The 13,230-nt window shown below is 50.2% G+C and overlaps 1 protein-coding gene across 1 annotated transcript; it reads right to left on the reverse strand.

Annotated features, from left to right (window-relative positions):
• Positions 1-10,480, reverse strand: PTCRA (pre T cell antigen receptor alpha). Its single transcript, NM_001193837.2, is given in 4 exon segments — positions 1-555; positions 1,555-1,599; positions 2,481-2,801; positions 10,356-10,480. Coding segments are annotated over 4 exon segments (846 nt in total). The 5' UTR covers positions 10,414-10,480; the 3' UTR covers positions 1-133.
• Positions 10,481-13,230: the final 2,750 nt, after the last annotated feature.

Raw genomic sequence — 13,230 nt, forward strand, 5'->3', positions numbered from 1 at the left:
ATTTCTCATTTGCTATGTCATTTAAGTTCTTTTTTAATGTTCTCAGTCATCTGCTCCCTAAATACCCCCGTAACTGGGTGGATCACCATTCTGGGGGGTGGAGGGGTGGCCTGGGGGAGGTAGAGCCGTGCCCTCAGGCAGCTCCAGCCTGCAGAGGAGGAGGCAGGTCACATGCAAAAAATGCTCCAAGACTCGAGGAAGGAATCCTGAGGTCAGATCTTGAGCACCAGGCCTGTGCTGGGCAGGTGGGGTATCTGCTGAGGTAAGACCCCTCCTCCCAGACTGGGCTCCCAGGCTTCCAACCCGGAGGGGTGTCACTCCAGCCATGGTCCCGAGGCTGGGGCCTGGGTGAACTGGTGGCCTCTCGTCCCCCAGTCTCCGTGGCCAGGTACAGTCGGTGGGAGCCGAGGGCTCGCAGGCGGGTGGCAGCTGCGGGGGAAGGCAGTGGGCCCTCGGGGTGGCGCAGGCGGCTGCAGGTCAGGAGCAGGTCAAACAGCAGCAGCTTGAAGAGCAGCAGCCGCAGCACCCCCAGCCACAGGACCCCGCCCGGCATCCCTGCGAGGAGGAAACGCTCAGGAGCCCGCAGGAGCCCGCAGCCCCCCACCCCAGGAGAGAACGTCCACGGAGGAGAGGGCCTTGTCCTCTGCCCTTGCCATTGCCCGTCCCCTTGACCCCCTCCTCCAGGGAAAGTCCATCCCAGTGTCTAGCCTCCGTTCTTACTGGTAATAATAAATACCTTCCTTGCCTTCATTTTATTTTATTCCCCAACAATCATGGGGGTAAGGGTGGGGGCCAGGCAGGACTTAGCATCTGACGCAGAGAGTAACTAGCTCAAAATTCTTTTTTTTTTTTTTTTTGAGATGGAGTCTCACTCTGTCACCCAGGCTGGAGTGCAGTGGCCTGATCTCAGCTCACTGCAACCTCCACCTCTTGGGTTCAAGTGATTCTCCTACCTCAGCCTCCCGAGTAGCTGGGACTACAGGCATGTGCTACCACGCTCGGCTAATTTTTGTATTTTTAGTAGAGACAGGGTTTCACCATGTTGGCCAGGCTGGTCTCGAGCTCCTGACCTCGTCATCCACCCACCTCGGCCTCCCAAAGTGCTGGGATTACAGGTGTGAGCCACTGCGCCCAGCTTCAAAATTCTCTATTTGGTCAGGAAGCAGAGTTGGACCACAGCCCAACTTCATGACTGTCCATCCAGTGCTCTTTCCATCACCCCAGACAGCCTCCCATTTACACAGCCTGTAATGCTGAGACCCCCTGCCTGGGCTGCCCAAGGAGGACTCCAAAGACCCCTCTATTAGCTGTCACCTGTGCTTCTCAACTAATGTCCAAGAATTAGGCTAAGGTCAAAGGATTCACCCCCATCTTATCCTAGGTAGACTGAGGCCCATGCTAGCCAGTGCCCCAACCTAGCATGACAGCCTCTACATGGGATACCTACTGACCTCCCGTGTAAGACCCATTAGGCCAGAGCTGAATGCCCCACCCCCCAGGCCCAAGGTCCTGGTCCCAGCCTTTTATTCCCCACCCCTTGCCCAGAGTACTCACCCCTGAGAGGCTCCCAGGGGCAGGTCCTGGCTGTAGAAGCCTCTCCTGTTGTCCAAGGAGAAGGGAGTGAGTCTTTGGGGATGGGCCATGCACTCTGGAGGCCATCCCCAGTGCTATGCCCAGGCCCTGGCACAGCATGGGTGTCAAGGCATTGGGGTAAATGGACAAGTGAGCCAGCAGCAGAAACCCTGAGCCCATTTGCTGCAAGTCCTCTGAGGGCCCAAACATCCCTCACTTTGCACTGTTCCCTGTTCTGTGCCCTGGGGAGGCTGGGGTGCCCAGCACTCTCAGATAAGGAACTGACCGTCTTCATGGCATTCTTTGAAAGTCAGGGCACTTAGTTAACAAACATTCCCATTTGGAAGACGACAAAACTGAGATAATCCCCAGAGAGGAAGTAAGTCATCTGGTCAGTGATAATAATTGCTGACTGTTTCAAAATACAATGGAGGGGGAAACAAAAATCACTGGCTTTAGACATGTTACTTAGCCTCCCCATGCCTGTAAAATTAAGGGAATTATATGATCTGTCTCATAAATGTGAAGTGTATAGGACACTGCCTAGAACAGAGTCAACGCTCAATAACTGGTAGTGATTTGTTAATTAGTTTGGTCCTTACAGGGTATCATGTACACAGGGTGATATATCTATGTGTGTATAATGAATCCTAGGTAGAAGGAGGCATTTTTATCTTTGGAAGCCGTGCTGCAGAGCCTGGATTTCAAACAGATATTGCAGTTGCAAATCCCAGAATTAATGGCCCTGAGGCCACTCTCCCCTGAGCCCAAGTGTCACCTCACGCGGAGGCTCTGCACTTGGACACCCTTCATGCCTTTGCAGCCTGGAGCCTGCCCTCCCTCCAACCATATCCTAGTGTGTGGAAGGGGACAGGGAGCATCCGCAAGGGCCCAGGCTCCATCCCCACCTGACAGCTGCAGGGGCTGTGTACTCCTGCTGTGGCCCTCAGCCCCAGGCCCAGTGTGGCAGACCAAAGGCTCCCAGGATGCCAGCTCCTCAGAGGGCAGGGAGAGATGGGCCAAGCTGGTCCAGGTGCCATCCGTTGCTGGGGAAGGGCCATAGGTGAAGGCATCCAGTGCACTACCGTTGCCAGCTGAGAACCAGATGGGGCTGTCAAAGCCAGGGGGTGCAACATCAAGGACCAGGCAGACCACCACCATCTGCTGTTTTCCATCCGCCAGTAGCGTGATTGGTGGGGCCAGAGAAGGAAAGGGTGTGCCACCCACACCTGCAAGAGAGCATGCACCTGTGGGTGCTAGACCAGCTTGTGGCTTCCCAGGCCAGCATTGTGTTGTAGACTAGAGTTCTACATTTCTGTCTTTCCATCCATCCATCCATCCATCCATCCATCCATCCATCCATCCATCCATCCATCCACCATCCATCTACCTGTCCTAGCCACTCATCCATTCCTCCCTCCTTGCATTTTCCCATCAAGCCACCCTTCCTTCCCTCCATCTGCCCATCCTTTCATTCACTCACCTATTTATCTATCCTTTCTTCTATCAGCCATCTATCCTCCATGTATTCCTTCCTTCTTTTTTTTTTTTTTTTTTTTTGAGACAGAGTTTCGCTCTGTTGCCCAGGCTAGAGTGCAGTGGCATGATCTTGGCTCACTGCAAGCTCTGCATCCGGGGTTTATGCCATTCTCCTGCCTCAGTCTCCTGAGCAGCTGGGACTATAGGCGCCCGCCACTGCGCCCGCCTGGCTAATTTTTTGTTTTGTTTTGTTTTTAGTAGAGACGGGGTTTCACCGTGTTAACCAGGATGGTCTCGATCTCCTGACCTCGTGATCCACCTGCCTCAGCCTCCCAAAGTGCTGGGATTACAGGAGTGAGCCACTGCGCCCAGCCACCTCCATCTATTCTTTCTACCTTTCATCTATGTATCTGTCTATCCATTCAGCCACCTCTTCTTCCATCCACTTGTCTATGACATCCGAGCCCCATTCTGTGCCAGGAACTAGAGATATAACATTGGGTAAGTCATCATTCCTGCTCTCAAGGAACTCAGTTCCATGGGAAAGACAGTAAATGTGCAAACAAATACTTGTTTGTGGTGGCAGCTGTGGCAGCCTCTGGTGAGGAAGGGAAGGAAACAGGACCTGGAATGAGATTAGAAGGGGCCTCAAATATATCTGTAACTTTTTGTTTCTTTTTTTTTAAAGTCTGATTTAAACATGGCAAAATGTTAAACATTTGTTAATCTAGGTGGAGTGTGCGTGGGTGTTTTTTCTTTTATTCTCAGCCTTTTTCTGTAGCCTGTAGTTCTTTTGTTTGTTTGTTTGTTTTTTGAGACGGAGTCTCGCTCTGCCTCCCAGGCTGGAGTGCAGTGGCACAATCTCGGCTCACTGCAACCTCCACCTCCTGGGTTCAAGCTATTCTTCTGCCTCAGCCTCCCAAGGTCCCACGACACCACCCTGGCTAATTTTTATTTTTATGTTTTTAGTAGAGACTGGGTTTCTCCATGTTGGTCAGGCTGGTCTCGGACTCCTGACCTCAGGTGATCCGCCCGCCTCGACCTCCCAAAGTGCTAGGATTACAGGCATGAGGCACCACATCCAGCCTTTTTAAAAAATAATAATAATAATTTAAAAAAAGCTTTGTTGGCTAGGCACGGTGGCTCAAGCCTGTAATCCTAGCACTTTGGGAGGCCGAGGCGGGCAGATCACAAGGTCAGGAGATCGAGACAATCCTGGCCAACATGGTGAAACTCCATCTCTACTAAAAATACAAAATTAGCTGGGCGTGGTGGCACATGCCTGTAATCTCAGCTACTCGGGAGGCTGAGGCAGGAGAATCGCTTGAACCAGGGAAGCGGAAGTTGTAGTGAGCCTAGATTGCGTCACTGAACTCCAGCCTGGCAACAGAGCAAGACTCTGTCTCAAAAAAAAAAAAAAAAAAAGCTTTGTTGGCTGGGTGCGGTGGCTCACACCTGTAATCCTAGCACTTTGGGAGGCTGAGGCAGGCCGATCACCTAAGGTTAGGAGTTCGAGACCAGCCTGGCCAACATGGTGGAACCCCATCTCTACCAAAAATACAAAAATTAGTCCGGTGTGGTGGTGTGCACCCGTAGTCCTAGCTACTTGGGAGGCTGAGGCAGGAGAGTTGCTTAAACCCAGGAGGCAGAGGTTGTAGTGAGCCGAGATCATCCCACTGCACTCCAGCCTGGGCAACAGCACAAGATGCAGTCTCAAAAAAAAAAAAAAAAAAAAGGGTGGGTGTGGTGGCTCACACTTGTAATCCCAGCACTTTGGGGGGCTGAGGCGGGTGGATCACCTGAGGTCAGGAGTTTGAGAACACCCTGGCCAACATGGTGAAACCCCATCTCTACTAAAAATACAAAAACATTAGCTGCGTGTGGTAGCACATGCCTGTAGTCCCAACTACTCTGGAGGCTGAGTCACAAGAATTGCTTGAACCCGGGCAAAGGTTGCAGTGAGCTGAGATCATGTCACTGCACTCCAGCCTGGGTGACAGAGTGAAAAAAAAAAAAAAAAAAGCTTTGTTTAGGTATAGTCCACATACCAGACAATTGACCCATTTGAAGTATACGTGTATTGTTTCATAATCTTAAGAACTAAGTCATATGGGTACTACAAACATTTTTCCTATATTTTCCAAAATAATCCCTATTTCCCACAATCTTTTATTATTATTATTATTATTATTATTATTATTATTATTATTTTGAGACAGGGTTTAGCTCTGTCATCCAGGCTGGACTGCAGTGGTGTGGTAACAGTTCACTGGAGCCTTGGCCTCCTGGCCTCCCAAGTAGCTGGGACTACAGGCACGTGCCACAACACCCGGCTAATTTTTAAATTACTTGTAGAGACATGGGTCTCCCTTTGTTGCCCGGGCTGGTCTCAAACTCCTAGGCTCAAGCTGTCCTCCCGCCTCGGGCTTCCAAAGTGCTGGGATTACGGACATGAGTCACTAGGCCCAGGCTGCAATCTTATTCTTTTCAGCAAAGATGGCTCATTTAATATGTAACAGAATTTTATTTATTATTATTATTATTATTTGAGATGGAGTCGCACTGTCTTACCCAGGCTGGAGTGCAGTATCACAATCTCAGCTCACTGCAATCTCCACTTCTGGGGTTCAAGAAATTCTCCTGCTTCAGCCTCCCAAGTAACTTGGATTATGGGTGTGCACCACCAGGTCTGGCTGGTTTTTTTTGTGTTTTTTGTAGAGACAAGGTTTCACCATGTTAGCCAGGCTGGTCTCCAACTACTGACCTCAAATGATCCTCCCACCTCAGCCTCCCAAAGTGCTGGGATTACAGACATGAGCCACCGCGCCTGGCCCAGAATGTTATTTTTGAACATTGCATTTTTTTTTTTTTTTTTTGAGACAGAGTCTCTCCCTGTCGCCTAGGCCAGAGTGCAATGGCATGATCATGGCTCACTGAGGCTTCGACCTCCCAGGTTCAGGTGATCCTCCCACCTCAGCCTTCCCAGTAGCAGGGACTACAGGCAGGTGCCACCATACCTGACTAATTTATTTTTTATTTTTTGTAGAAATAGGGTTTCACTATTTGTCCTAGCTGGTCTTGAACTTCAGGGCACAAGAGATCCTCACGCCTGGGCCTCCCAAAGTGCTGGGATTATAGGCATGAGCCACCTTGCCCAGCCTGGAGTTTTTTGTGAATAGGCTATACCTATTTCTTAGGTATAGCCAGACTTAAGAAATGTCCCAGAGTGCAGGGAAGGAGGCCAGAGAATCTTGTGAGGATGTAGGGGTAAAGGGTACTCAGGAAAGATTTCTTAGAAGCCAAATAATTAGCCTAGGCCAGTCATGGTGGCTCACACCTTTATTCTCAGCACTTTGGGAGGCTGAGGCGGGCGGATCACAAGGTCAGGAGATCGAGACCATCCCGGCTAACATGGTGAAACCCTGTCTCTACTAAAATACAAAAAATTAGCCAGGTGTGGTGGCACGCGCCTGTAATCCCAGCTACTCAGGAGGCTGAGGCAGGAGAATTGCTTGAACCTGGGAGGCAGAGGTTGCAGGAGGCTGAGGCAGGAGAATTGCTTGAACCCGGGAGGCACAGGTTGCAGTGAGCCGAGATCATGCCACTGCACTCCAGCCTGGCGACAGAGCAAGACTCTGTCTCAAAAAATTAAAAAAAAAAAAAATAGGCCAGCGGATCATGAGGTCAGGAGATCGAGACCATCCTGGCTAACACAGTGAAACCCCGTCTCTACTAAAAATACAAAAAATGGCCGGGCGCGGTGGCTCACGCCTGTAATCCCAGCACTTTGGAAGGCCGAGGCGGGCGGATCACAAGGTCAGCAGATCGAGACCATGGTGAAACCCCGTCTCTACTAAAAATAGAAAAAAATAGCCGGGCGCAGTGGCGGGTGCCTGTAGTCCCAGCTACTCGGGAGGCTGAGGCCGGAGAATGGCGTGAACCCGGGAGGCGGAGCTTGCAGTGAGCCGAGATTGCGCCACTGCACTCCAGCCTGGGCGACAGAGCGAGACTCCGTCTCAAAAAAAAAAAAAAAAAAAAATACAAAAAATTAGCCGGGCGTGGTGGCAGGCGCCTGTAGTCCCAGCTACTTGGGAGACTGAGGCAGGAGAACAGCGTGAACCCGGGAGGCAGAGCTTGCAGTGAGCCAAGATCGTACCACTGCACTCCAGCCTGGGCGACAGTGCGAGACTCCGTCTCAAAAAAAAAAAAAAAAAAAAAAAAAAAAATTATCCTACTAACACATAAATGGTAAGTTGTCCAGTCAGGATTTGAACTCAGATCTCTGTGACTCCAAATCCCATAAACCATCTCACCTTGCAGGGTGACTAAGATTTTGCCATGTGACACAGTGGATTGTCTAGGACATAGCTTCAGACAGAGCTAAGCGTGACTCCTGACTCATTCACTTAATTTTCTGAGTCTTATTATTATTATTATATTATTATTATTATTTTTTGAGATGGAATCTCACTCTGTTGCCTAGGCTGGAGTGCAGTGGCATGATCTCGGCTCACTGCAACCTCCCCGTCTGGGTTCAACGGATTCTCCTGTCTCAGCCTTCTGAGTAGCTGGGACTACAGGCACGTGCTACCATGCCCAGCTAATTTTTTGTATTTTTTTTTTTTTTTGAGACAGAGTTTCACTCTCGTTGCCCAGGCTGGAATGCAATGGCATGGCAAACGTGGCTCGCTGCAACCTCCAGCTCCCGGATACAAGTGATTCTCCTGCCTCAGCCTCCTGAGTAGCTGGGATTACAGGCGCCCCTCACCGTGCCCGGCTAATTTTTTGTATTTTTAGTAGAGATGGAGTTTCACCATGTTGGCCAGGCTGGTCTTTAACTCCTGACCTTAGGCTATCCACTCGCCTCAGCCTCCCAAAGTGCTGGGATTACAGGCATGAGTCATTGAGCCCAGCCAATTTTTTGTATTTTTAGTAGAGAGGGTTTTCACTGTGTTAGCCAGGATGGTCTTGATCTCCTGACCTCGTGATCCACCCGCCTTGGCCTCCCAAAGTGCTGGGATTACAGGACTTGTAAAGGTCGGCCACCATGCCTGACCTTTTTTTGTATTTATTTTTTATTTTTATTTTTTGAGATGGAGCCCCACTCTGTCGCCCAGGCTGGAGTGCAGTGGCGGGATCTCAGCTCACTGAAACCTCCGCCCGCTGGGGTTCAAGTGATTCTCCTGGGTAGCTGGGATTACAGGTGCCTACCACCACGCCTGGCTATTTTTTGTATTTTTAGTAGAGATGGGGTTTCACCATCTTGGCCAGGCTGGTCTTGAACTCCTGACCTCGTGATCCACCTGCCTCAGTCTCCCAAAGTGCTAGGATTGCAGGCGTGAGCCACTGCACCCAGTCTTTTCTTTTGTTTCTTTCTTTCTTTCTTTCTTTCTTTTTCTTTTTTTGAGACTGATTCTGTTTCTATCACCTAGCCTGGAGTGCAGTGGCGGGATCTTGGCTCAGTGCAACCTCCTCCTCCCGGGTTCAAGCATTTCTCCTGCTTCAGCCTCCTGAGTAGCTGGATTACAGGCATCTGCCACCATGCCCGGCTAATTTTTGTATTTTTAGTAGAGATGGGGTTTCACCATGTTAGCCAGGCTTGTCTCAAACTCCTGACCTCAAGTGATCTGCCCGCCTTGGCCTCCCAAATTGCTGGGATTACAGGCGTAAGCCACTGTGCCCAGCCAATTTTCTGAGTCTTTTTGTTTGTTTTGTTTTGTTTTGTTTTCATTATTTATTTATTTATTTAGGTTGAAGGAAGAATATTTTTTCTGAGTCCCAGTGGTCTCATCAATATAATGGCGTTAGGTCGGGCTTAGTGGCTCATGCCTGTAATCCCAGCACTTTGGGAGGCTGAGTCAGGTGAATCACTTGAAGTCTGGAGTTCGGGACCAGCCTGGCCAACATGGTGAACCCCTGTCTCCACTAAAAATACAAAAATTAGCTGGGCATGGTGGCGGGTGACTGTAATCCCAGCTACTTGGGAAGTTGAGGCAGGAGAACCGCTGGAACCTGGGAGGCAGAGGATGCAGTGAGTTGAGATCGTGCCACTGCACTCCAGTATGGGCAACAGAGTGAACTCTTGTCTTTAAAAAAAAAAAAAAAAAGCAAATAATAATAATAATATAATGGGCTGGGCACAGTGGCTCACGCCTGCAATCCCAGCACTTTGGGAGGCCGAGGTGGGCAGATCATGAGGTCAGGATTTCGAGACCAGCCTGGCCAACATAGTGAAACCCCGTCTCTACTAAAAATACAAAAAATTAGCTAGGTGTGGTGGTGGGCACCTGTAATCCCAGCTACTCGGGAGGCTGAGACAGGATAATCATTTGAACCTGGGAGGCAGAAGTTGCCGTGAGCCAAGATCGCACCATTGCACTCCAGCCTGGGCAACAGTGTGAGCCTCTGTCTCAAAAAAAAAAAAAAAACAAAAACAAACAAACAAAAAAAACCTCCAGAGCCTTTTCAGTTACATAGATAGAGACATTCCCCAAGTTGAGTTCGTCTTCCATTTCTTCCATGAAGCCTCCCAGGATTTTTCCTGCTTACCCTGGTTACTTCCTCCCCGAGCTCAGGCCTCCTGCCATGGGCGCCCTGTGTTCCACATAGGTGTGGTTTATCTCCCTAATGAAGGAGTGCCTGTGAGATACTTGGGGCCAGCTTTAGATCAAGGATACCCTCCCGACTCAAAAATCATGGACCTTCCCCTACCACACACATGCATACATGCACATGCTTCTAGATGAAGCTGGAATTTTCCCCTCAAGACAGGAGTCCTTTGGCTCCAGCCTTGATCCTGGGAGGGTGGGGGTAAATACCCTGGGAAGAGGCCTTGGGACCTACCCTGAGCCCATTGGTAAGGGCAAGCTGGGAGTGAACCTGAGACACCCTGAGTCCTATTGAACTAGGGCAGGTACCCTGAGGGCAAGAAGGACAGGACAGTACCTCATACTCTTACCCATATCCCATCATTGCATATCACATCACACACCCTGGCTACCCTAACCCCACCTTCTATGGATGCCCATCCAGTTTGTTCTCATTTCTCTATACCTCTAAGAGGTGCAGCCTCCCTACCAACACTGTGGGCTCCAGGGCAGGAGGACGTGGGAGCCCCAGAGCAAGGTGGCTGGGAAGAAGAGTACAATGGGAAGAGTACAGTGGGTGAGACCCTCCCCAGAGGTCCCTAAATGGCTCTTGTCCTGCCTCCCTGCAGCCCATTAATACCCAGGGAGGTCCAGAGTGAGGGAATGGGCTTGGGCAGACTGAGGAGGAACAGAGAGGAATGCAAAGAGGGGGCTCACCTGTGGGTAGGGTTGGACACCCAAGGGCCAGGAGAAATAGCAGCCATGTCCCGGCCATGGCCCACTCGGAAGGAGGCAGGACCCAGCTGCAGACCTGAGTTGTGGCTGGGGGAGGAGGCACCCACAAGACTGCCTTCTAGGCCACAGGCCCAGCTGCACCTCAGCTGCTCCACCACGAGCCGTTTCCCCTGGTGATGGGCCCCTCCTCCTGCCCTGGCCCCCCAAACCCAATCCTGTCTCATGGGCCAGGGAGCACAGGGTGCCTCTCCCACACCAGGAGATGGACACCTGCACTTCCTCTGAAGAGAGAGCACTTCAGTCTGCAAAGCCCTGCTTCAGGGCAGCTACCATCCATAGTACACAGAGTACCAGGTGGCTTGACAGGGTTGACATACAGCCCTTCACTTGATCCACTCAACCACTGTGAGATACATTTCACAGGTGAGGCAACTGAGGCTTACAGAGAGTGAGGGACCCACCCAGGGCCACACAGCTGACAGGTACCAGAGTCAGGGCTTGAACTGTTTTTAGATGGTTGGCTTTATTATAGGCAAAAAGATGCCCAGGGCCGGGTACGGTGGCTCACGCCTGTAATCCCAGCACTTTGGGAGGCTGAGGCGGGTGGATCATGAGGTCAGGAGATCGAGACCATCCTGGCTAACATGGTGAAACCCCGTCTCTACTAAAAATACAAAAAAAATTAGCCAGGCGTGGTGGGGGGCACCTGTAGTCCCAGCTACTCGGGAGGCTGAGGCAGGAGAATGGCGTGAACCTGGGAGGCAGAGCTTGCAGTGAGCCGAGATCACACCACTGCACTCCAGCCTGGGCGACAGAGCGAGACTCCGTCTCAAAAAAAAAAAAAAAAAAGATGCCCAGTAAACTTTTTGCCATGTTGTTACAACCCTCCTTTTTATTTATTTATTTATTTATTTATTTTTAGAGATGGGGTTCTTTCTTTGTTGCCCAGGCTAGAATGCAGCAGTACAATCATAGCTCACTGCAGTCTTGAACTCCTGGGCTCAAGTGATCCTCCTTCGTTAGCCTCCTGAGTAGCTAAGACCACAGGCATGCGCTACCACACCCAGCCAATTTATTTTTATTTTTATTTTTTGTAGAGATGGAGTCTTGCTTTGTTGCCTATGTTTGTTTCGTACTCCTGGGCTCAAGCGATTCTCCTGCTCTGGCCTCCCAAAGTGCTGGGATTATGGGTGTGAGCCACATGCCTGGCATTGATTATACCATTTTAACTTTTTTTTTTTTTTAAGAGACAGGCTCTTGCTCTGTCACCCAGGCTGGAGTGCAGTGAGGCAGTCATAGCTCACTTACAGTGTTGAATTCCTGGGCTCAAGCAATCCTCCCACCTCAGCCTTTTGGATTTTTTTGGAGACAGTCTGGCTCTATCACCGAGGCCGGAGTACAGTGGCATGATCTCACCTCAGTGCAACCTCCGCCTCCCAGTACCAAGTAATCCTCTGGCTTCACCCTCCCAAGTAGCTGGGACCACTGGTACGTGCCACCACACCCAGCTAAATTTTTGTATTTTTTGTAGAGACTGGGTTTTGCCATATTGCCAGGCTGGTCTCGAACTCTGGAGCTCAAGTGATCCACCCTTCAAAGTTCTGGCATTACAGGCATCAGCCACTGTGCTCAGTCTGCTTTTTTGTTTTTTCTCAGACATTCTGTTACAGCAGCCATTCCTTTATTGTTAGACATTTGGGTTTCCAGTTTGGGGCAATGGCCATCTTTGTTCATAAAAGATTTTCCAAATTTACTTTTTTTTTTTTTTTTGAGATGGAGTATCGCTCTGTCACCAGGCTGGAGTGCAGTGGTGCAATCTCGGCTCACCGCAACCTCTGCCTCCTGAGTTCAAGCAATTTTCCTGCCTCAGCCTCCTGAGTAGCTAGGACTACAGTCGTGCACTACCACCCCCAGCTGATTTTTGTATTTTTAGTAGAGATGGGCCAGGATGGTCTCGATCTCTTGACCTCTCGATCTGCTTGCCTTGGCCTCCTAAAGTACTGGGATTACAGGGGTGAATCACCGCGCCCGGCTACAGGGTCTTGCTCTGTCACCCAGACTGGAGTGCTGTGGTACAATCATGGCTCGCTGCAACCTCTACCTCCCTGGCTCAAGTGATCCTCCTGCCTCACCCCCAAATTAACCTCTCCAGTAGCTAAGACCACAGGCATGAACCACCACCTGGCTAATTTTTTGTATTTTTTATAGAGATGGGATTTTACCATGTTGCCCAGGCTGGTCTAGAACTCCTGAGCTCAAATGATCTGCCTGCCTTGACCTCCCAAAGTGCTGGGATCAGACTTGAGCCACCGCACCCAGCACCCTCAGTTTACATTTATTTCCTTAAAATTGTTGGCTAAAGGCCTCTGTAGTTTTGTTTGTGGTTTGTTGTTCAACTATTAAAAAATTATTTTTTCTGGCTGGGCATGGTGGCTCACACCTGTAATCCCAGCACTTTGGGAGGCTGAGGTGGGTGGATCATGAGGTCAGGAATTCGAGACCAGCCTGACCAACATGGAGAAACCCCGTCTCTACTAAAAAATACAAAAATTAGCCAGGCATGGTGGTGCGCACCTGTAATCCCAGCTACTCAGGAGGCTGAGGCAGGAGAATCACTTGAACCCGTGAGGCAGAGGTTGCAGTAAGCCGAGATGGTGCCATTGCACTACAGTCAGGGTGAAAGAGCGAGACTCTGGCTCAAAAAGAAAAAAAAAAAAGAGACAGGATTTTGCTATTTTGCCTGGACTGGGGTGCAGTGTCTATTCACAGATGTGATTATCAAACTCATGGCCTCACACTACAGAGTAGCTGGGACTACAGGGGCATGTTTCTGTACCTGGCCATCCTAACCATTTGT

Source organism: Macaca mulatta, chromosome 4, assembly GCF_049350105.2.
Source record: "Macaca mulatta isolate MMU2019108-1 chromosome 4, T2T-MMU8v2.0, whole genome shotgun sequence".
Lineage (NCBI taxonomy): Eukaryota > Metazoa > Chordata > Mammalia > Primates > Cercopithecidae > Macaca > Macaca mulatta.